This window comes from Equus asinus, chromosome 1, assembly GCF_041296235.1.
Source record: "Equus asinus isolate D_3611 breed Donkey chromosome 1, EquAss-T2T_v2, whole genome shotgun sequence".
Lineage (NCBI taxonomy): Eukaryota > Metazoa > Chordata > Mammalia > Perissodactyla > Equidae > Equus > Equus asinus.
Window position 1 is genome coordinate 22,596,217 of NC_091790.1, and position 25,460 is coordinate 22,621,676.

General features: G+C 37.2%; 1 protein-coding gene across 1 annotated transcript in view; it reads left to right on the forward strand.

Annotated features, from left to right (window-relative positions):
* DYNLT2 (dynein light chain Tctex-type 2) overlaps nt 1-16,336 on the forward strand; it is a 22,909-nt gene extending 6,573 nt beyond the window's left edge. Inside the window, exons 2-4 of the mRNA XM_014865750.3 lie at nt 11,172-11,378; nt 13,760-13,918; nt 15,721-16,336. Coding sequence (XP_014721236.2) covers nt 11,172-11,378; nt 13,760-13,918; nt 15,721-15,831 — 477 coding nt within the window. The 3' untranslated portion in view covers nt 15,832-16,336. The remainder of the gene's footprint in view (nt 1-11,171; nt 11,379-13,759; nt 13,919-15,720) is intronic.
* Nucleotides 16,337-25,460: the final 9,124 nt, after the last annotated feature.

Below are 25,460 nucleotides of genomic sequence, written 5' to 3' on the forward strand. Positions count from 1 at the left end.
CTTCTCCTCCAGTTTCCTTTTCTCTTGCCCCTGCATTCCTGTGCGTGTTCAGCTATGCATTCCTGTTCCAATTCCAATAACTTCTTATTAGTCAATTCCATAGGAACCATCTTTGGGCGCTCCTCAATGTCATCCTCATTCACCCAGGTTAAAGTTGTTTGCAATCTCAACCACAACCTTATTGATGTTTGCAACCCTCTCATCCATCTCAGGTCATTTGAAATCATGGAAAAACCTTTGAAGTGTCTCATTCTAGATATCATTCATGTACTTGGAGGGACATGACCCCAAGCCGAAACAACATTCGTGATGCAGTCATAAAGATTGTAATCCTCCCAGAATTGCCTTAGTGTATTCCTCAGTTGCAGCAATACCCTAGACAAAGGTCGTCCTCAGGTAGTAGGCCTTAAAAGATACTATAACTCCTTAGTCCATTGGTTGAATCAAAGATGTGGTGTTTGGAGGGAGAAATTCCACTTTGATATTGGGATAAGTATCAGCAATAAAAGAATGATGTTTAGGAGCGTTATCAACAATGAGGAAAATCTTGAAAGGTATGTTATTCTCCAAATAGTATTTCTCCATTTCACTGGCGTAGCTGTCAGGAGATTGTCTTGGAAGAGGAGCTAGGTTAGCCATAACTTCTTATTGCTCCTATAGGACACTGGGAGTGTGCGCTTATTGATATGTTTGAAGGCCTTGGGGTTCTCAGTGTGACAGGTCACAAAGGGTTTCAATTTGGAGCATGCAACATTACCCCTAAGCAAGACTGTTATCTTGTCCTTAAAAGCCTTGAAACCTGGCATTGACTTTGCCTCATTATAGAGGAAAGTCCTTTCAGACATCCATTTCGAGAATAGGGAGGCTTTATTCCATATTGAATGTTTGCTCTGGCAGGTAGGCAATTTCCCTCCACAATCAGCTGATCTACAGTTTCCAAATGTTCTTAGCTGCCTTCACATTGGCATTCACAGAAGTGCCACTCATTATCACATTGTGTAATGAATAACTCTTCTTGCATGGTTTAAACCACCCAGAGCTAGGAGTAAATTCAGCATTGTAATTTAGTCCAGCCTTTTCTTTCAACTTTGCAAATGAACTTTTTGGTCTGGTTGTGATAAACATGGTGCTGAGAGAGACACACGTCTGTGTCTGGTCTTCAGTCCAGGTCATTAGAAGTTTCTCCATGTCTGATGTAGGCCATGCTTGAATTTTTGGTAGTCTTGCCTTCAGTGAAGCAGATCCTTTATCCAGCTTCCACCACTTTGTTCTTCTTTAAGATTGTAGCTATGGTAGAATGGAACATTTGTGACTGGTGAGCAGTAACCATCACTGATTTTCCATCTTCATAGTCCTTAATCACTTTTAATTTTGTTTCCACATCAATCGCTCAACTTGGCCTCTTACTGGCAACATTAGCAGTGTGTTTTGTATGCTTGGGGGCCGTGATGACCAAAACAACATGAGATTTAATTGAGCACAAGAGAAAATGATGCGATCAAGGGACTCAGTAAACATGTATGAGGCTGCTGCTGGTGTAACATGGCATACTGTTTTACAATAAGCTTTTTATGGGTAGAAAGAGTATGCTCTAAAGCAACAATAAGAAGTATAGTAAATACATAAACCAGTAACATAGTTTATTATTATCAAGTGTTATGTACTGTGCATAATTGTATGTGCTATACTTTTGTATAACTGGCACCACAGTACATTTGTTTACACCATCACCACAAAACATAAATAATGTGTTGTGCTGCAACACCATGATGACTAGAATGTCTCTAGTTGAATTTTTCAGTTCCATTATAATCTCAGGAGACCACCATCATATGTGCTGTCCATCACTGCCTGAAACATTGTTATGGTGTGCATGATTGTCCAGGGGAACAAAGAGGAAATAACAGCAGACTTATCAGGAGCAATGCAAGCCAAGAGACGTTGAGGAATCGTCTTTAAAGTACAGAGAGTTCCCAAATTATGATGGCGTGACTCAACGATTTTTTGACAATACAGTGATGCAAAAGTGATAGACATTCAGTAGAAACCATATGTCAAATTTTGAGTTTTGATGTTTTCCCAGGCTAGCTCATGATGCTGAGTAGTGGCAGCAAGCCGAAGCTCTCAGTCAGCCACATGATCCTATGGGTAAACAACTGATACACCCATTCTGTACCCATACAACCATTTTGTTTTTCATTTTCAGTACAGTATTCAGTAAATTACATGAGATATTCAATACTTTATTATAAAATCGGGTTTGAGTTAGATGATTTTGCCCAACTGTAGGCTAATGTAAGTGTCCTGGACATGTTTAAGCTAGGCTGGGCTAAGCTGTTCTAAAAGATACTTTAAAGTATATTTAAAGTTGAAGCAATCATCAATACCCAGTGAAAATATGTTTTAAAAACAAAGGCAAAATAATGAGTTTTTCAGATATATGAAATCTAAAAGAATTCATCACCAAACCTACACTGTCAGAATTGTTAAAGGAAGTCCTTCAAGCAAAAGGACTATGATATGAGATGTAAGTCTTTATCTAAACAAGAAATAGCATTGGGAGTGATAAATAAGTAGACAAAGATATATCTTTCCTTATTTTTAAATCGATTTAAAGATAGGTGATTAAATCCAAAATAACAACATATTGATGGGTTTATACCATTTGTAGATGTAGGATACATGACAATACCAGCACAAAGGCCAGAGAAGTGGGAAGAGGGGAAAGAAGTATGCCATTGTAAAGCACTTATGCTAAACATGAAGTGGTATAATATGACATGAAAGTAGACTGATAAGTTAAAAATACATACTGCAAACCCAAAAACCACCACTGGAAAAGAAGAAAGCTAATAGACCAACAAATGATGTAAGATAGAATCATTAAAAATAATTCAAAATAAAGCATAAAAAAATAAAGAGAACAAAGAACAGATGGGACAAATCGGAAGCAAAACACAGTATGATGGACTTAAACTCAATCACATCAACTACATTAAATGTAAATGTTGTAAATACCCCAATTAAAATTCACATATTATCATTGGCTATAAAAGCAAGGTAAAACTATGTACTGTCTACAAGAAACACATTTGAAGTCTAAATACACAATTAGGTTAAAATGAAAGAATTGAGAATGATATGCCTTGTGAACAATGATCAAAAGAAAGCTGGACTGCCTCTATTATTATCAAAGTACATTTCTAAACAATATGAGAGATAAAGAGGTTCATTTCATAATATTAAGAGGTCACTTCTTCAGAAAGACATGACAATCCTTAATATTTATGCACCTAATGTCAGAGCTTTGAAATACATGAAGTGAAAGCTTTAATTTCTTCTCACAGAAGTAGACATCCATAATTATGGTTGGAAATTTTAACACACATCTCTATCTTGTCCCTCTCTCGATAGTTGATAGAACAAGTAGACAAAAAACTGGTGAGGATACAAAAGATATGAACAATACCATAATCCAACTCAAACTAGTAGACTTTATAGGATAATCCATGCAACCACAGCCAAATAAACATTACTTAGAAGTATAAGTGGAACATTACTAAGAACATGTGCTGGGACATAAAACAAGTCCCAATAACATTAAAAGGATTCAGATTATACAAGGTATGTTCTCTAGACCACAATGGAATAAATTAGAAATCAGTAATAAACATACATGGAAAATTACAAATTGTCTGTAAACTAAATGGCACACTTCTAACTAATCCATGGGTAAAAGAGAAAAATGTTTTAAGCTGAAAATGAAAATACAACATTTCAAAAATTGTAGGGTGTAAGTAAAGCAGTACTTAGAGAAATTTATAGCCTCAAATACTTATATTAGAAAGATTTCAAATCAATAACCATCAGATCAAATTATTTAAAAGAAGACCAAATTAGGCTAAAAGTAAGCAAAGGGAAAGAGATAATAAAAAGGAGAGGAAATAAATGAAATAGTAAACTGAAAAGCAATAAAGAAAATCCATGAAACCAAAGATGATCTTTTGGAAAGATCAATAAAATTGGTAAGGTTCTAGCCCAGAGGTTGGCCAACACAGCCTGTGGGTAAAATTTGGTTCTCAGCCTGTGTTTGTACAGCCTGTAAACTAAGAATGGTTTGTCTATTTTCAAAGGGTTATTTTAAAAGAATTGAGGAAGATGGGGAGGTAGTGGAGGGAAAGAGGGAGTTGGAGGAGGAGAAGGAGAAATGAAGAGTCCATATTTGGCCCAAGATGCCTAACATATTTAGCAACTGGCCTTTTGCAGAAAAAGTTTGCCAACACTTGATCAAGCCAGACCAAGCAGGAAAACAATGAAGAAAGATAAATTATTATTACCAGGAATGAAAAGGAGGAATCATTACAGACTTGATAGACATTAAAAGGATCATAAGGAAATACTAAGAACAGCTATGATCGTAAGTTCAACAACGTGGATGAAATGCACAAATTCCTTGAAAGACAGTGTTATGGGATGAATTGTGTTCCCCTAGAATTCATATGTTGAAGTCCTAACCCTCAGTACCTCAGAATGTGAGTGTTTGTGGAGATAGGTCCTTTAAAGAGGTAATTGAGTTAAAATAAGGCTGTAAGTGTGTGCCCTCATCCAGTCTGACTGATGTGCTTAGAAGAGGAGAGGAGGACACAGACACACCATGGCCAAGCATGCACAGTGGGATGACCATGTGAAGAGGCAGCAAGAGGGCAGCCATCTGCAAGAGAGCCTCAGGAGAAACCAACTGTGGGCGCCTTTATCTTGGACTTCCAGCCTCCAAAATTGTGAGCAAATAAATTTGTTGTTTAAGCCAACTGTTCTATGGTATTTTCTTATGGCAGCTCTAGCAAACTAATATACAGACGCACACTACCATAGCTCACTCAAAAAATAATAGGTACACTGAATAGCCCATATAACTATTAAATAAAATTAATTTGTAGTTTAAAACCTCCCCATAAAACAAACTCCAGGCCCAGATGGCTTTTCTGGTGAGTTTCTGCCAAATATTATAGTATTCTGGAAAACTGAAGAAGAGGTAATTCTTTTCAATTCATCTTCTGAGGCCAGCATTACCCTGCTAGCAAAGCCAGACTAATATCAAGAAAACAGACAAATATTCATCATGAAGATAGATGCAAAAAACATAACAAAATTAAATCCAACAATATGTAAGAATAAAATATACTGCACTCAACATAGAAACACCTAAACATGTAAAGCAAGTATTAACAGAACTAAAGGAGAAATAGAAAAAAATACAATAATAGTAGAGGACTTCAATGCCCCACTTACATCAATGGATAGATCACCCAGACAGAAAATCAATAATGAAACATTGGCCTTAAATGAGACGTTAGACCAGATGGACTTTACAGATATACACAGACCATTCCATCCAAAAGCAGCAGAATATACATTCTCAAGTGCACCTGGAACATTCTTGGGGATAGAGCATATGTTAGGCCAGAAAAAAAGTCTTAATAAATTTAAGAAGATTGAAATCATATCAAAAGTCTTTACCAATCACAATGGTATGAAACTAGAAGTCAATTACAAGAAGAAAACTGGAAAATTCACGAATATATGGCAATTAAACAACATGTTACTAAACAACAACTGGGTAAACAAGAAACCAAAAGAGAAATTATAAAATACCTTTAGACAGGGCTGGCCCTGTGGCCAAGTGGCTGAGTTCTCACACTCCACTTCAGCTGCCCAGGGCTTTGCCGCTTCAGATCCTGGGCGTGGACATGACACTACTCATTAGGCCATGTTGAGGTGGTGTCCCACATGCCACAACTAGAAGGACCCACAACTAAAATATACAACTATGTACTGGGGGGATTTGGGGAGGAAAAACAGAAAAAAACAAAAGATTGGCAACAATTGTTAGCTCAGGTGCCAATCTTAAAAGAAAAAATACCTTGAGACAAATGTACATGCAAATACAATATACCAAAATTTATGGGATGCAGCAAAAGGAGTTCTAAGAGGGAAGTTTATAGCTGTAAATGCCAACCTTAAGGAGGAAGAAAAATCTCTAACAACCTAACTTTACGCCTCAAGGAACTAGAAAAAGAAGAGTAAACAAAGCCCAAAGTTAGTAGAAGGAAGGAAATAACAAAGATCAGAGTGTAAATAAATGAAATAGAAACTAAAAAGACAATAGAAAAGATCAGTGAAACTGAGAGCTGGTTCTTTGAAAAGAAACAAAATTGGCAAACCTTTAGCTAGAGTCACAAGGAGAAAAAGAGAGAGCTTAAACAAATAAAATCAGAAATGAAAGAGGAGATCTTACAACTGATACCACAGAAATACAAAAGATGATAAGAGGTTACTATGAACAAGCACATGCTAACAATTTGGACAATCTAGAAATAGGTAAATTCCTAGAAACATAAAACCTGTAAGACTTAATCATGAAGAAATAGAAAATCCAAACAGAGCAATTACTAGTAGGAAGATTAAACTAGTAATCAAAAGCTCCCCAAGAAACAAAAGTCCAGGACAAGACAGCTTGACTGGTGAATTCTACCAAACATTCAAAAAAGAATTAATATGAATTCTTCCAAAAAATACAAGAGGAGTGAACACTTCCAAATTCATTTTATGAGGCCAGAATTACCCTGAGACCCAACCAGACAAGGACACCACAAGAAAAGAAAATTATAGGCCAACATCTCTGATGAACATAGATGCAAAAATCCTCAACAAAATACTAGTAAACTGAATTCAACAATACATTAAAAAGATCATACATCATGATCAAAGAATTATTAGAGGATGCAAGGATGGCTAAACATCCCCCAAATCAATGTGATAAACCACATTAACCAAATGAAGGATAAAAATCAAATGATCATATCAATACATGCAGAAAAAGCATTTGACAAAATTCAAGATCCATTTATGATAAAAAGCTCTCAACAAAGTGAGTACAGAGGGAATGTATCTCAACCTACTAAAAGCCAAATATGACAAACCCACAGGTAATATCATATTCAATGGTGAAAAGCTGAAAGCTTTCCCTCTAAGATCAGGAAAAAGACAAGGATGCACTCTCTTTCCATTTTTATTCAACATAGTATTGGAAGTTTTAGCCAGAGCAATTAGGCAAGAAAAAGAAATAAAATGCATCCAAACTTAAAATGCAGAAGTAAAACTCGCTATTTTTATGACATAATAGTGTATATACAAAACCCTAAAGACTCCACCAAAAGACTTAGAACTAATAAATAAATTCAGCAAATTTTTAGGATACAAAATCAATATAAAAAATCTATTACATTTCTATACACTAATAACTATCAGAGAAATTAAGAAAACAATCCCATTTACAATTGCAACAAAAAGAATAAAATACCTAGGAATAAATTTAACTAAGGAGGTGAAAGACCTGTACACTGAAAAACTGTAAGAACTGAAAAAAGAAATTGAAGAAGACATAAATAAATGGAAATATAGTCCATGCTCATGAACTGGAAAAATTAATATCGTTATAATTTCCATACTACTCAAATCAATCTACAGATTCAATGTAGTCCTTATCAAAATTCCAATGGCATTTTTCAGAGAAATAGAACAAACAATCCCAAAATTTGTGTAGAACCACAAAAAAACCAAATAGCCAAAGCAGTCTTGAGAAAGAAGAACAAAGCTGGAGTCTTCATGCTCCCTGATTTCAAACTATATAATGAAGATAGTAATCAAAACAGTATGGCCTTGGCATAAACACACACTCATATATCAATGGAACAGAATAGAGAATCCAGAAATAAACTGATGCATATATGGCCAATTAATTTATGACAAAGGAGCCAAGAATATACAGTGTAGAGAGGACAGTCTCTTCAACAAATGGTGTTGGGAAAGCTGGACCACTATATTACTCCACATACACACAAAAAATAACTCAAAATGGATTAAAGTCTTGAATCTAAGACCTGAAACCATAACACTCCTAGAAGAAAACATAGGCAGTAAGCTCCTTGTAATTGTTCTTAGAGATGACTTTTTTTGGATCTGACTCCAAAAGCAGGGAAATGTGATTCAAAATTACGAGCTATTACTTCACACCTGTTAGAATGTTTATTATGAAAAAGGCAAGAGATAACAAATGATGGGGAGGTGGAGAATAGGGAACCCTTGTGCATCATTGGCTGGAATGTAAATTGGTGCAGTAACTATGGAAAACAGTTTTGAGGTTCCTCAAAAAATTAAAAATAGAACTACCATATGATCTAGCAATTCAACCTCTGGATATTTATCCATTGAAAATAAAAACACTAATTTGAAAAGATATATGGACCCCTACGTTAATTGCAGCATTATTTACAATGGCCAAGATATGGAAACACCTTAAAAGTGTCCATCAATGGATGAATGGATAAAGAAATTGTGGTATACAGATCTTTCTTGAGCTTTGATGGGGTTAAATCCCAATAACCCATTGTAAGTTGAAAATATTCTAAGTCAAATATGCATTTAATACCCCCAGCCTACCGAACATCATAGCTTAGCCAGCCTACCTTAAACACTTACATTAGCCTAAATCAGTTGGGCAAAATCACACAAAGCCTATTTTATAATGAAGTGTTAAATATCTCATGTAATTTATTGAATATTGCACTGAACGTGACAAACAGATTGTTTGTTAAGTGTATTGGTTGTGTTCCCTCATGATTGCATGGCTGACTGGGAGCTGCAGTTCGCTGCCACTGCCCAGCATCTTGAGAGAATATTGTACCATATATCACTAGGCTGGGAAAAAAACAAAATTTAAAATTTGAAGTATGGTTTCTAATGAATGTATATTGCTTTTGCACCATTGTAAAGCTGAAAAATCATAAGTTGAACCATTGTAAGTTGGGGACTATCTATATATATGTAGTGTGATATTATTCAGACATAAAAAAGAATAAAATCTTACCATTGTGATAACATGGATGGACCTTGAGGGCATTATGCTAAGTGAAATAAGTCAGACAGAGAGACAAATACCAAATGGCCTCACTTATATGTGGAATCTAAAAAAAACCTTGCTTGTAGATACAGAGAACAGATTGGTGGTTGCCAGATATGTGGGGTGGATAAAATGGGTGAAGGGGGTCAAAAGGTGCAAACTTCCAGTAAAAATAATAATAATATATTATAGCTAAGTGGGGTTTATTCCAGGAATGCAAGGTTGGTTTAACATGCAAAAATCAATATTACTCACCTTATTAACAAACTATTAGTGATGAAAGATAGGCTGGCAAATGGTAACAATTTCTACTTGAATTAAACCAGCTCACCCAAATAGTCATGGGAATAACTCGACAATCACACATATCTAAGATGATGTTCTAACTCTGTAAAACATATGCAGTGGTGGAATAGGTAATATGTACTTGTTATAATCAGATGCCAAGAGGAGAGCTGGGAAGATTTTGAACTAAACATGCTCTTCCTCTTCCCAACTCAGCAATCAGATAAATCCCCACAGAGGGAACAAAAGAGAGTGCAAAGAAAGGGAGGTGTTGCTCCAAGGACAGTTTCTGCCGCATAGAAGCATCAGAGGCAGAGAATAAATGTTCTCCCATAATCCTCCCTATGAATATGATTTTTAATATATACATTTTAAACTACTGGCCTCTGCAGCCAGGTATAAAAAAGGAAGAGGGACGAAAGAAATATGTAGAACTATATTATGTATTTAGAAAAATCAAGAGGTAATATTAAAATTAATAAAAGTTTAACAGCTGGATACAACCATACTTCTCTATTAAAACAACTAAAAGCATAAAATGCGTTTTTAAGTCACCTTGAAGGAGGCATCAAAAGAAAAATTACTTCAGAATAAATTGAAAGATGTGTTTAACATAAAATATTACTTGGAAATAAAAATTTTTATATAAATGCAGAGGCAATCCATGTTCCTGGTTAAAAGGAATTATTATAAGTTTATGAAATTAATCATAGTTAGCATTATTTGTAAAAAGTATTATAAAGTTATTACCTTCATCCAGGCCCTCACCTCCCTATAGTCTGTTTACCACACAGCAGCCAGCCAGAATGACCTCTTAAAACTGAAATTTAGAACATATCACCAGCCTGCTTAAATCTCTCCAATGGCTTCCCGTTGTTCTGAGAATGAAATCCAAACTCCTTACCGTATTCTCCTCAGTCCTATGCGATCTACTCCTCGATTGCCTTTCTAGCCTCATCCTGTTACATCTTTGCCTCACTCAAAACACTTCAGACACACTGACCCACGTCTGTTCTTAGAACGTGTTAAGTTCTTGCTTTGAGGTCTTTGCTCTTCCTATTTCCTGTTCCTTTTACACTTCAGCCCCAATCTTACTTCAGAGGGACCTTCTCTGGTCATTCATCTAACTTAGTCCCTCACAGTGAGTTTCTATCAAGTCATTTGATTTTATTTTTATAGCGATTACCAGTATTTAAATTAGCTTATTCATTTCCCTATATACTTTTTATTGTCTACTAGCCTTCCTCCCCACTAGAATGATAACTCCATGAATGCAGAGTTCTTGGTTCAGTTGATACAAGTAGAACAATTAATTCCTGGCTATTATAAGGAAGCTCACCACTGTAACTTCAAGACATAGAGCATTTTTCTGGACCATATCAGGCACTAAATAAATATTTCCTTAAGGAGTGTTGAATGTCACAGAATGAATACTGAATGTGAAAAGTATGGAGTGATGTATATACCAAATCAATACACTTTTATTATCTTTTTGACTTAAGAGTTATGAATGTGTTACCTAAATAATTGCATTGCTCATTCAAAGAAAAATAAATAAAAGTAAAATAATTAAAATTGTAAGAAGACAACGAAGGATACTATTTTCATAACCTGAGGGTAGGGAACATGATGCTACTCTGGTTTGCAGTTCTTTTGCATCTTCCATGGATATTCTAAATATATGCGTGCAAATTTGTGTTTATGTGTATTTGTGTTTACAGACAGATAGATAGCTGATAGCTAGCCAGCTAGCTATTCTTTTTTCTCTTTCCAACTTGATGGCCAGGAGTGAGTCAGTGAGTCTATGACTTAGCAACCACATTATCATAGAAGTCTGTTAAAATGGATTTCTGAGCTTTAAATCTGAAATTTCATTTTACAATTAAAAATTAAACCTCTCTCCTTCCTCTCTCTCCCTTTCTTTCAGTACGCACAAATTTTGAGAGAAAGACTGAGAGAATCGTTTCATGATGTTCAGTATGTAGAGCCTCCATTTGATGACTCAATTGCTGATTTAGGTAAAGAGTGGAAGAGTGCCCTGGCAAAGTTAAAGTTTGCTAATTCATATAGGATGGAGCCATTGAAAAAATTCCAAGCTCATTCAGTAGAAACTAAAGTCCAGCAGATATTAAAGGTAGGTTGATAGATATATACAATAGCTATATCTTAGCTTTGTGGGTTTGATAAACTATATTAAGATTTATGGCAGTATAATTACCCTGGTTGACTTTTTGTAGCATTTATCTCTGAAAATATGAAAGTACTTTGCAATCATACTCAATAATCTTCACATTGACCCAATGAGCTAGGTTAAAGGGAATATTCTTTTATTTCATTCAACTCTTAATTATCCATAAATTATTTATCCCTCAGTTTCCATGTTTCTCCCATATTTGGAGGAATGAGTAAAAAAAAAACATCTTGAATATTTACATGTGAATGAAACATGGTTCCCGACTACACTAAAACATCCTAAGAACAGGCAATCCCCAACTTATGCATAGGTTTTCTTTTTTAAACCGGCTGGAGTCAAAAGTTCACTTAAGACAGTTTTTTGAAACTCAGACACATGTTTCCGTCCTAGTCCAAGAAAGCTTCTTCAGTTTTACAAAACTGATACTGTAATCCTCATACCAATATTTACACTAGTTTTGGTATCCGAGGCTACATTGTTCACATGGAAAGAATTCCCTTCACCATCTTTCCTAATCAAAGACCAAATTAAAATTTTTTAATTATAGAAAGTTTGTTTGAAGGACCACCTCTTCTGAATTCCTTTTTCATGTTTGGTCCCTAGTTCTGAGCACCAGGCACCCAGGAGTTTTCTGATGTGATTCCCTTTGTGGGACTCCGCCTAGCTTAATCCCACTGCAGCGGTGTTCCTTGTTTTAAAATTACCTCCTGCCTTCTGATTTACAGGATGCATTCCTTCAGTTACAACTGATGTGACCTAGCTATTGGGAAGAAAGCAGGTGTTTATTTTGTGTAAATGATCATTACCCCTTTAATCACATCAAAGTTCATTCTTTAAATTAATTAACCTTTCTTAATACAGAAGAATATTTAGGAGACCCACTCTCCAACCTCCCTCCACTACCACAGACATAGATACATTTCTAAACTGAACTAATAATTGTCAGATGATATTTGGCAAAGATATAATGGCTGATGATTTCAGGAAATAAAGAAATTCAACTCAATTTAATACAGTAAAATAATTATTGCTTACCTTCTTCTCTGATCTAAACACTAATAGCAAGAATTTGTGATGAGAGAGTGTGTTTTGTTGTATCTCTCACTCAGCACTACCACATAGACTGAGTTTAAATTTATTGAATATAGTAGGATTTCAAATTGTATTTATGGATGATAATTTATAGAATTGCAAAGAGCATGATGGGGCCTGGAACAGCTTATTGGAGATGTAGGTGGATGGCTAGAGAGTGTAAAAAGCCAGAGATTTTCCCTTGGGTTCAGGGAACACTGAACATAGTTCTGGACACAGAAATAGCAAATATCGATGGAGCTTGTGGGTATCTTCCTAGCAAGTGTTCATTATTTATTTAAAAAGAGCACTTCGGTAGATAAAGCCTGAGATCTGTTAGGTAGATTCAGAAGAGAGAATGGATGTTGCTAAGGGTCCAAAAGATAGAGCCACTGCCAAATGCCTGACAGAAATAAATGTTTCTAAACACAGTTTTAGATCTGGAAGCATTCTAGAAGGGAACCAAAACCAAAAAAAGGGCATTGTCTTTGGTTTTACATGCCTATAAAATTAGCTGGTAGGAGTCCATGTGCTACCCCTAGAACCCAGAACATTGGCTAATTTATCCTCGGTCCGTCAGTCAATCAAAGGCGTATGTCATCTGCTCACTAGATGGTCCAGGTCTGCCGATGGTCTGTAGGAAAGTGCAGTGCTTCACGGCCCACACCCGTCTCCCCCCGGCTATGCATTAACTCATTAACAAATATGATGACAAATCCTTGATTTCCTTGGCATTCTCCTGGAGGCCACAGAAAAAAGCATTGGAGCGAGAAACCATAGGAAGAGGATTTGAAAGAAGCGTGCTTTAATTCGAGGAGACTGAGGAAGACAGGAAAACATAATGCAGGCTCCAAGTCCAAGTCACCTTTGCTTTAGCAAAACCCAAGTCTGAATTTTAGCAAATATATACATTTTAAAAAGATTTCTTTCCTCTAGTTAAGAATTCCCAGAAACTTTCCTTTAAAATTTCACTCTCTCTCCCTAGTAACTGATAGACAAAAGCAGTGAAGGAAAACTTACAGCTTAAGGGTTGGTAATGAAGAACAATTAAACATAATCAAAACCTAAAATGATTCCAAATTGTTATTGATAAATTGGTAAACATAACATTCATTTAATATTATTTGGTTAAGAATATGTATATTGTTTTAAAACTTATATGTATTATTTAGACACGTTTCCTACTTGAATTTTTACTCAGAAATGTGTTTCGTTTGAAAATTAAAATATTTTTCTTAATTTTTTTAAAGGAAAGTCTTGAAGATGTCAAATATGATGATAAAGTCTTCTCTCATTTGTCACTTGAATTAGCAGACCGCATATTGTTAGCGGTGAAAGAATTTGGGTACCACCGTTATAAGTTCATTATAAAAGTATTATTTATTCAAAAGACTGGTCAGGCAATAAATGTAAGTACCTGTTTATCCAGCATCTATCAATTAGGACTATAGGGTCTCTCCTCTCCAGTGATTTGATATTTATTGTCCTCTCTCCAACGCACTTGAAGATCCTGAGATGCCTCTTGAATGAAAGGATAATTTTGTTAAACATATTTTCTTTCATTATTAATTATGTGAAAAGTGCTAACCTAGAAATGGCAATTTTCTATTAATAATTTATTAAATTGTATGGATACCCTGTTTCTTGATCATATTAGTTTTGATGGTTTATTGTCTTTTAATAATTAATTGCTGTGATGATTAAATGAGGTTATCTGTATTAAAATCCTTAACATAGTCTCCAGCACAGAGACCTCAATAAACAGTAAGGTTATTATTATTATTCACAAATAAAAATGCAATACCACCAGGCTGTGTAAGTTTCTAGTGAGTTGAAAGTTAATATGTGCATTGGGCACAGTCTGTATAGGCTTCACGGAAGCATGGAGAGGAGGACTCGGACAGGCAGAGAGGTGCTGGCCACACAACAGTCAGCAAGACAGAGGTGAGGGAGAAGAGAACATACTATACATACACTTAGGTAATGGGAAAGTTCTGGATGGTGAAAGTGCTCCATAGGGAAAGTTAAGGTAGGGCAATATAATAGAGTGACAGAGTAGCAACTTGGGCTTGTCTAGAGACAGGGCAGGCCCTCTGATATCTGAAAGACAAGAAGAAACCAGCTGTGCCAAGATCGAGGAGAAGAGCTTCCAAGCAGAGCAAACATGGAGGCAAAGATCCTATGACAGGAATGAACTTGGTGTGCTTGATTAATAACCAGCATGGTTGCAGTATATTTGGGTAGTGGAGAGTGGTATCATGTATACCAGATAATATTACTACACACCCAACCAACCCAGCATTTGGCAGCTTAAAACAACAACAATTTATTTGCTCATCATTCTGTGGGTCAGCTCAGCCTGGATTAGCCATGTGGTTTTCTGTTGGTCTCACTGATGCACTTGCAGCCATCTGATGATTCAACTGGGCTTGGAGGTCCAAGATGGCCTCGGTTATGTGTCTGACAGTGGGTGCTGGTTGTTGGCTGGGGCACCTGGGTTCCCCTGCACATGAGCCATCATCCTCCAGTGGACTGAATGGCCTTCCTTAGATCAGGGTCTCCTCATGGCATTCTGAGAAGGTAAGAGCAGAAGACCTCTTAAGACCTTGCTTGGAAGTTGCACCATGTCACATTCTTTTGCTCAGAGCAAGCCCCAAGACCAATTCATATTCAAGGGGTAAAAAAAGACTCAACCTCTTGTAGGGGAAGCCACAAAGGATTTGTGGCCATTGTAGATCCACCACAGAAAAGTAGGCTGTAGTCAGATCATGTATGGCTTTGTAAGTGAAGCAGAGGGATTAGGATTTTCTCTAACAGTCTGCTTGTAGAATCATTGCCATTTCTTCATTTCAAGACAGGGTCCTAATAAACTTTCTATTGAAAGTATTTTAAGGGCATGAAGAATAATTCCTTATCGTGGTCTCTAACACAGCAGAGTGGTACTCTATGCAGAGCTACTAGACCCAAATCACAGAGGGCTTCCTGTTCCTGCCTCTCAGCCAAGGGAGGTCTCTGTGGTGATGACTACCATCCCAGTCAAGGAGAAGGTGGGCCCAGGAAGTGTCACTATTCGGGAAACCTTGACAAATTGCTTCTAAATAGAACTTTCTAAGATACTGATGCATCTTTTAAAAAAAATCAAACTTGCATAGATTTAAAAATTACTTAAATGCTCAATCTAAAGTTTGTCTTTTAAAAATTTCTCTCCTAGATTGCCAGCAGGTGGATCTGGGATGTTGCGTGGGACAGCTGGGTTGCAGCTAAACATGAAACTGAAGCTTATGTGGCCTTGGCCTTGGTATTTGCTCTTTATTGTGAATAGCTTGTTACGTGTGCTAAAGAGTGGTTACTCTTCAACTTTTCAAAAATACATCGTTTATAGATTTATGAACCTCATAGTAGGTTTTATTAGCTATATTTTTATCTCCAATTGAACTTCTTAATTGTATTCTTTTAACAACAAGTAAAAGTTAGATTTTTGCCCTCGTATTACTAGTTATCATTTTTATTAACATTTTATTACCCCAAAGCACAAGTATAAAAGGTACATATATTTATAGACCTTATATATACACATCTTTATTTGTATACATATGAATATATGTACATTTAAAGTGGATTATAATATGAGGAAATTGCCATTCTTGTTAGATTTAAGAAAATTAGGATTTGCTACAGGAAATTATGATGCAACTTTCTAAAGTGTCAAATTAAGTAAATGTCAGGATAGATTTTAGAAAACTTCTAAAGGCAGATGTATTTTGAATGGTATTTTAATAAATTGTATGCATTCTTTTGAAAGGAATTACCAAATTCCTTTGAATTTGAAAGAAAGATGTAATGTATTTAATACTTCTTTAATTCATACCTCCCTCCTTAATCAAAATGCTTAGAAATGTGTGGTCTTTCTATTTCTTAGTCTGTTAGTTAGGCTCTTTGTAGATGCAACAACCAAAACAATCTAGCACATTGTTCTAAAAAAAAAAGAGGAAAATTTTATTTCCCAGGAATTTGATCAAGGATCCAGGTTCTTTCTATCTTCCTACTCTCCCTGCAGACTTCTATGTACATTTGTTTAACTTGATTGAATTTAATCACGTTCCCATGACTAGACCAGTCATAATTCTCTCCCTGGGGCTGAGGCTGGAGCCCACATTCCCTGGAGCACATGGCCATGTGAAAAGTGGATACAACTATAAATTGGAGCTCTTCTAGCAAGGAAGAAGGAGTGGGCTTGGGGGAGGCAACTGATAACATCTGTGATAATCCATACAGTTTTCATAGTTGTAGTCAGAACTTGAAAAACCACGTCAAACTTAATGGTCAGTAAAAATACCCATCAGTTGAATAATCTGTAAACAGGTAGATAGAAAGGTAGAGGCAAGATTTCTTTTCACTTATGTGTTTAATGAGTTGAGTAATCCAGGACTAATGGTTCTATACTACACAGCACGAACATGATAGTTGTAGCCTAAGGAGTCTTCAAAACAGGAGTCATCAGTTGCTAACCTTGGCCACAGAAAAAATTAGTAATAACAAACCTGTGAAATAGCTCCTGTTAAGCAATGTGTCTTCCTGATGAACTTATCAGGATAAACTGGTTGTAACATATACTCCCTAGTATTTGAGCTGAATGCCTCATAGATATAAGTGCTTGTAAATGAGAATTATACCTTCCTCCTAAGGTTAGTTTGTGAATTAAGTTAGGTAATATATGATCAAGCACTTAGGCCCAACACTTAGCTTAGCCCTGGAGCACACTAAGTCCTAAAACATTACCTATTATTATTCAGTTTGTCATCTCAGCATTACCTTTATCTCTACTCTTTCTGTCACACTTAATCTCAACCGCCATATATACTTAGTTGTTAAATTCTATAGATTCTAATTTTTTGAAGTGACTCGAAATCATCCCCTCTTTCCCACCACTGACATGTCTCTTGTCTGGGTCCTCATTTTCTCTCACATCTATTTCAGTAGCCACTTTCTTTCATTTATTCACCCATCAATTGTTTTGTTCAACATACATCATACATCTACCATGTTCTAGGCACTGAGGGAGGTGCAGAGTGTAGAGTGGTGAACAAAACAGACGGGCCCTTGCCCTCCCTGAACTTCCATTGTATCGCGGGGCTGCTATTATGTCAAATGCTTCTAAGGATGAACCAGAGAGAAAATCCTTTGTACCTGCTTTTCTTTACCTCAGGTCTCACCTCCACCTCACACATAAGACTGATGATGTTACCATCTTGGAAACAGGAGTTTGGTTATATCGCTCCCTCCCTCAGAACCCTTCAATAGTTCCGGTTGCCTTTTGAATTAATACAAACTCTTCTGCCTACTCTTACAGTTGTAGAATCTCCAAAATATAATACTCTGCCATTTTCTGAGGTTTAATGGATTCCAGGTACATTATAAACATCTCTAATCCTAGCAACACTTCTCACTGTCAACCCCACTTCTGCTGTCACTTCTAATCCAAGTTGCATTAGACACCCTCCTTTGTGCTCTCCTCATATCTTGTGCACATTTCTATTATTGCCTTCCTCCCACCACAAAGACCCCTTCCCACCTCTTCTCCTCCAACTATATTGAGGCTTGTACCAGGAAAACCTCTTCCCTCCTTCATTCAACTCTGCCCTTTCTACCTAGGCAGCCACTTCACTGTGAGCCTATAAAAGGGTGCAGTAACTCTGAAGCCACCTGACCATCATTCTAAATATTAAGGACCATAACTTCTGAACCAATTTCCTACTGTCCTTAAGGAAACATAAGGATCAATTACATCAAATGTTGTATAAGTGTTGACTTCAGACACTTCAGAAATCTGAACACCCACTAATCTGACTCCCTGCTTCCCAAAGCTTTTTGCAGCAGGTTATTGACCTTCCTTTACGTGGTTCATAGAACTTTCTAGGGGAACAGCCCCCTCCCCCACCCCCAGCTGTAGAGACCCAGGGCACAGATCCTCACACAGCAGCCTGTGTGACTCTGAGTGGAGGTGATGGCGGCCCAGCACTGCACACCTGAACACCCCTGGGGAGATGGCAGTGGCATAGAAGTGGCCCTGCCCCATGATAGTTGGTGGAGCGGCAGCAGCAGTGGTGGCCCAACCCACACAACTGCAAGAAGACACGGTGGGAGCACCCAGCCCCTAGGGGTGCTTCCACTGACACCAACTCCACCAGCAGCAGGGGCTGCATGCAAGTCCCTGGGTCCCCAGGACCCCGCGAGTGACAGTGACACCCATGAACTCAGCAGCCCTGGCAGCAGTGCAACCAGCACCCCCAGACAACTGGGGAATAGCAACAAAAGTACGCAGAACAAGAGCCTGCGAGCCCACAGGGATCCCGTGGAGGAACATGAGACCCAGGCAATCAGAACCAAAGTAACGAAAGCCATACCCAAGTCAGAGAAGGAGATTACTACCACAAATGCACTGGGAGTGGATCAGTTCATCAAACACCAAGAAGAACAGTAAGACTGCAGAACAGAAGGAAAATGACAACTCTCCAGAAAACAAACGTGAAGTCACAGAAGATTAAAATCAAACAGAGAATTCAAAATAGCTGTCATAAAGAAATTTAAGGAGTTACAAGAAAACTCAGAAAGATAGCTCAAGGGGCTCAGGAATAAAACTAATAAACAGAAGGGATACTTTACCAAAGAGACTGAAACTCTAAAAAAAGTCCCCAAAAACAAATTCTGGACACGAAGAACACAATGAGATGAAAAATAATGTAGAAAGCATTAAAAACAGAGTAGACTTGGGGCCTGCCCTGTGGCTTAGTGGTTAAGTTCAGTGCACTCCACTTTGGCGGCCCAGGTCTGGTCCCTGGGCACAGACCTACACCACTTGTCAGTGGCTATGCTCTGTGGCAAGTGACATACAAAATAGAGGAAGATCAGCACAGATGCACCACAGATTGGCACAGGGCAAATCTTCCTCAAGCAAAAAAGAAGAATGGCAACAGATGTTAGCTTAAGGTGAATCTTCCTCAGCAGAAAAAAAAAAACAAAGATTAGACCTTATGGAGGAGAGAATATGTGAGCTTGAAGATAGAAACAGAAGTGAATCAGGTGGTGGAGAAGAGATAACTAAGAGTGTTAAAAAATGAAGAAATTCTTTGAGAAATATCTGACTCAATTAGGAAAAGTAATATAAGGATTATAGATAACCCAGAGTGAGAAGGGAGGTAGAAATGAGCAGAGCTTATTCAAAGAAATCATAGCTGAGAACTTCCCAAACCTGGGGAAAGAACTGGACATGCAAGTACATGAAGCTATAGAACTCCTAATTACATCAATCCAAGGAATATAATATTAAAACTTTCAAAAGTAAATGACAAAGAAAAATATTAAGAGCAGCAAGACAAAAGAAAATAACTTACAAAGGAACCCCCGTCAGTCTTTCAGTGTATTTCTCAGCAGAAATCTTACAGGCTAGGAGAGAGTGGAGTGATTTATTCAAAATACTGAAAGACGAAAACTATCAGCCAAGAATACCCTACGCGGTGAAATTATGCTTCAGATATGACAAAGAAATAAAAGCTTTACCAGACAAACCAAAGCTGAGGAAGTACCTCACCACTAGGCCTGCCCTACCTGAAACAAAAAGGCAAAGGTTTACAAAGGTTTGAGCAGGGAGATAAATAGAGAAAATCAGAGAATTGCAGCTCTGTATCAGAATAGTTCAGCAAACACTTAATTATAAAATAGAGGATAAAGGGAAAAACAGCATAAAAGATAACTATAAACACTTCAATTTGGTCACAAATTCACCACATAAACAATAAGTTGTGACAACAAAAGCCTAGAAGGAGAATAGGAAAGAGAGGGAAGTTGCGTAGGCTAATGGAGACTAGAGACTGTCAGAAAATGGACCATCTCATCTATGAGATCTTTTATACAAACCCCATGGTAACCACAAAACAAAAAATCAGAGAGGAGTCACAAATCATAAATGAAGAGAAAACTGAGAAAACCATCAGAGAAAACCACCAAACTGAAATGGCAGACAGGAATACAAGGCAAAAGAAACAATGGAAATATAGAACAACCAGAAAACAAAACATAAAATGGCAGTATTAAGCCCTCATATATCAATAATCACTTTAAATGTAAATGTATTGAACTCACCCATCAAAAGACACAGAGTGGCTTGATGGATTAAAAAACAAGACCCAATAATATGCTGCCTCCAAGAAACACATCTTAGCTCTAAAGACAAACATAGGATCAGTATGAAAGGATGGAAGATGATACTACAAGCAAATGTGAAACAAAAGAAAGCAGGTATTGCCATGCTTAGACAAAGTAGACTTCAAGATAAAACAGGTAATAAGAGACAAAGAGTGGCAGTATATAATGATAAAAGGGACACTCCACCAAGAAGACATAACACCTATAAATATATATGTACCCAAGAAAGGAGCACCAAAGTACATAAAACAACTGTGAACAGATCTAACAGGAAATGTTAACAACAAGACAACAAAGTAGGAGATGTTAACATCCCACTTACATCAATGGATGGATCATCCAGAGAAAATCAACCAGGAAATAGTGGAATTAAATGAAAAATTAAATCAGATGGACCCAATAGATATATATATATAGAACAATCCATCCCAAAACAGCAGAATACACATTCTTCTCAAGTTCACATAGAACATTCTGAAGGATAGACCATATGTTAGGAAACAAGGCAAGCCTCAAAAAATCTAAGAAGACTGAAATTATATCAAGCATCTTCTCCAACCATAATGCTATGAAACTAGAAATCAACTACAAGAAAAAAACTAAGAAAGTGACAAATATGTGGAGAGTAAACAACATGCTGTTGAACAACCAACAGATCATTAAAGAAATTAAAGGAGAAGTAAAAAAATAGCTGGAGACAAATGAAAATGAAAATATACTACACCAACTCATATGGTACATATATACACAATGGAATACTACTTAGCCACAAAAAAAGACAAAATCATCCCATTTGCAACAATGTGGATGGACCTTGAGGGTATTATGTTAAGTGACATAAGCCAGACAGAGAAAGACAAAGACTGTATGATTTCACTCATATGTGGAAGGTAAACTAACACATGGGCAATTGAACAGTTTAGGTTACCAGAGGGGGAGTGGGTTGGGGGCTGGGCACAAGGGGTGAAGGGGCACATATACATATACGGTGACTGACAAAAAATAATGTACAACTGAAATTTCACAATGTTATAAACTATTATGACCTCAATAAAATAAAAAGAATAAATTTAAAAATTTAAAAAATGAGCAGAGGCTATGAACAGACATTTTTCCAAAGAAGGGATACAGATGGCTATCAGGCACATGAAAAGATGTTCAACATCACTAATTATTAGGGAAATGCAAATCAAAAGTACAATGAGATGTCACCTTACACCTGTCAGAATGGCTATAATTAACAAGACAAGAAATAACAAACATTGGAGAGGATGTGGAGAAATGGAATCCTCATACACTGCTGGTGAGAATGCAAACTGGTCCAGCTGCTATGGAAAACAAGTATGGAGAGTTCTCAAAAATTAAAAATAGAAATACCATGTGATCCAGCTATCCTATTACTGGGTATTTATCCACAGAACATGAAATCAACAATTCAAAGTGATTTATGCATCTCTACGTTCATTGTAGCATTATTCACAATAGCCAAGATGTGGAAACAACCCAAGTACCTAAGAATGGGTAAAGATGTGGTATACATACACATACAATGGAATAGCATTCAGCCATTAAAAAAAGACAAAATTTTGCCATTTAGGACAACATGGATGGACCTTGAGGCTATTATGCCAAGCAAAATAAGCCAGACAGAGAATGACAAACACGTATGATTTCACTCATATGTGGAAGACAAATAAACACATGGATAAGGAAAACAGATTAGTGGTTACTAGATCAGAAGGGGTGGGGGGAGGGTGAAAGGGGTAAAGCGGCACATATGTATGGTGACAAATGGAAACTAGACTTTTGGTGGTGAGCATGACGCAGTCTGCACAGAAACTGATATATAATAATGTACACCTGAAATGTACAAAACGGTATAAGGCAGTATGTCCTCAGTAAAATAATTTTTAAAAGTAAAAATAAATAAATATTAGTTGTACAATTAAATTCCATGTACATTTATCTTGGCAGGAAGGAAGTTTTTAATGTTTTAACTAAAGTTTTCTAAAGTCAAAGAATAACTGTAATTTTTCTCTTTGATTATTAAGACTGCTTTACACAGTTTCAGCTTCCTTGGTCACTTAATAGTCCTGTTCTATCAGGTAGAGCTAGGGCTGTCTGTACTCTAGCTCCTCAGTTCCTTGACCAACTCACATTCAATGACCTCTTCCTCTAGCCCACTGTGGTCACTCCTCGGTTCACCCTGTAGGCCTTGTTATCATCAGTATCAGTATAACCTCTGAAATCTCGATTTTGGGCAGGTTATTCTTGTGCAATCATTTCCTGTCCTTCTGGTTAACCACCTGTAGACCCCCGAAGCCGGCCACTCTTCAATCTAGTTGGAATCTCCAATTCATTCACCTTTTGCGCTAATAGCCCTCTTGCTTTCTTCCTTGTTCAGCTTAGATTTCATGGCCCATCATTATAATCACTGCCTTACAAACACACTCCAAATTCCTTCACCCCTCTTCCTCATCTGGGAAAAACCCTTCCTGCACAAACCCCATCATCTACTCTATCCTAGCCTGAATTCAAGTAGCTAAACTTGACTGAGAACATTGCAAAACCAGACTGACTGGTTTCACTTTAAATTCATGACCACAAGTCTCCAGGGGGCGGATTGCTTGGGATCCTAGAAACTTTGCTTTCCTACTCTTCACATCCCTCTCCTCCAACTTCCTATGTTCCTCTCTGCTCCTCCTCACTGTCAGCTGATGATCTCACTTCATATTTCATTACGGAAAGAAAAAGTATCACAGGAAAATCCTTCAAGTTTTTCATCACCAAATCTCTAAACCTACTTGCATCTGCAGCCACCTCTTTTCTGTCCAGTGAATGGATTATACTTCTTCCCATCAAAGGCTTATCCCAACCGGATGTTGCTTCCTTGCCTTCTTGAGGGCCGCCTCCGGGCAGCAAGCTTCTCTTCCTCCTGCACCATGATTTTCCCCCTTCTACTGAGTCATTCTTGTCAGCATGCAAACATGCTCTAGTGTCTCCCATTTTAAAAACAACCACCCACCTCTCCAGCTACCTCAGTCTTTCTCTATTACTCTTTATAATCAAACTTCTCTCTATTCTCTGGCTCCCATTCCCCGATTCCCATTTCTTCCTTATCGACTTCAATCTAGCTTCTGAAACTGCCACTCCACTGAAACAGCTTCAAACAATTAAGATTGCTAATTACCCCCAAACTGCTAAATACAAGGGACCTGTCTCTGTCTTCCTCACACTCAACTTCTCAATCAACACAGTTGACAGCTCCCTCTTTCTGAAACTCTCTATCCACTCAGCTTACAATACTTGACACTTAATTTTCTTCCTTCTCCTCTTCTTATTTCCACGACTCTCTCTGGACTTCTTGGTCTTGCGTCTTTTTCTTACCTTTATCTACATATTCTAAGTGGTCTCATGTAGTTTTAAAGCTTTTTCTCTTCACCACTGTATTGCCAGTGCCTAACTCAGGGTCTAACTTAATGAACAATAAGATAGTATTTGATGAATGAATGAATAAATGATTCCTTGTATTTCTCTCACCCAACAGTTCTTAGTTCATAGTTGGTTTCCATAAACTATTTGTGAAATAATTGAATGGACATTACTATTGTTAAAAAACAAAATTCCGCTGAGTAAATTTGAAGATCTAATTGGCTTTATTAGGTGATTCATGAATCTGGCATCATCCCATCTAGCACCTGGAAGGCACTGTGAGTTGTACGAAATGGACAGTTTTTATATTATAGGAAAAAGGGTGGGGCAAGGGAGCTATTCACAAAAGAAAAGAAAGGGTTATTTTTATGACAGGTCATCTCTTTTTGGGGGGAAGGGAACTGGCAAGGGTTTTATTACGCAGATTGCCTCTTCTTCCTCTGGGGGAGGGCATGGAGAGGGCCCAGGTGCCAGAAGAAGTCATTGGTGCTGAGCAGAAAATTCCACACTGATCGATGAAGATGACATTTCTAGGTTTGTGTCATGGTCTTTAGCACAAGTGACACTGTTTGGGGCCTGTGGTTTTCTTTTGAACATTCTAATCCTACAAATGAGGAATTGGAGGGTCAGAGAGATTGAATAATTTACCCCTGGTCACACAGCTAATAAGTGGCATAGCTAGTATTCAAAACAAAGTCTTAACTCCCAATCTTTGTTCTCACCATTCCATTATACTGCCTCTCTCTCTATTTCATCCCTAACCCCTAGAATCTGCTTTCATTTACCCTATTCTCAGGCCAAACCAGAATGATTTTTGTACCTCAACACACCTCCCATTTTCCCACCTCTCAGTCTTTTTCGGACTTGAAACCCTATTTCCACTTCCAATTGTACATTTATCTGTAGTTGTCCTACTAGTCTCTTCTTGCTTTTCAAATTCTTTGTCAACCTTAAAATCTTAAATTTTCTAGTTGCAAGTGAATGTTCTCCCGCCAAAACAATCAAGTACACTTGTATATTTGTACCCTATTCTTTCAATGTTGAAACTGCCTATAGGCAGGAAGTGTAATCCACATGGTGCCTCCTAAATATCCTGCCTTCCTTGCATGTTGAAAGGCTGAAGTCTCTGTTGAGTTGTAGTGAAGAGTTTTAAATTTGTATTTGACCTACAGACAGAATGCCCAAGGGAGATGAGTAGAACCAAATAACTGAAAAAATATATATATTTAACCTTAAACTCTATCCAGAGAATCTGTTGGAGGGCCCTGATCTGTTAGGAAAATTTGGGGCAAAAATGTCGATTCTTCTTGGTGGGTT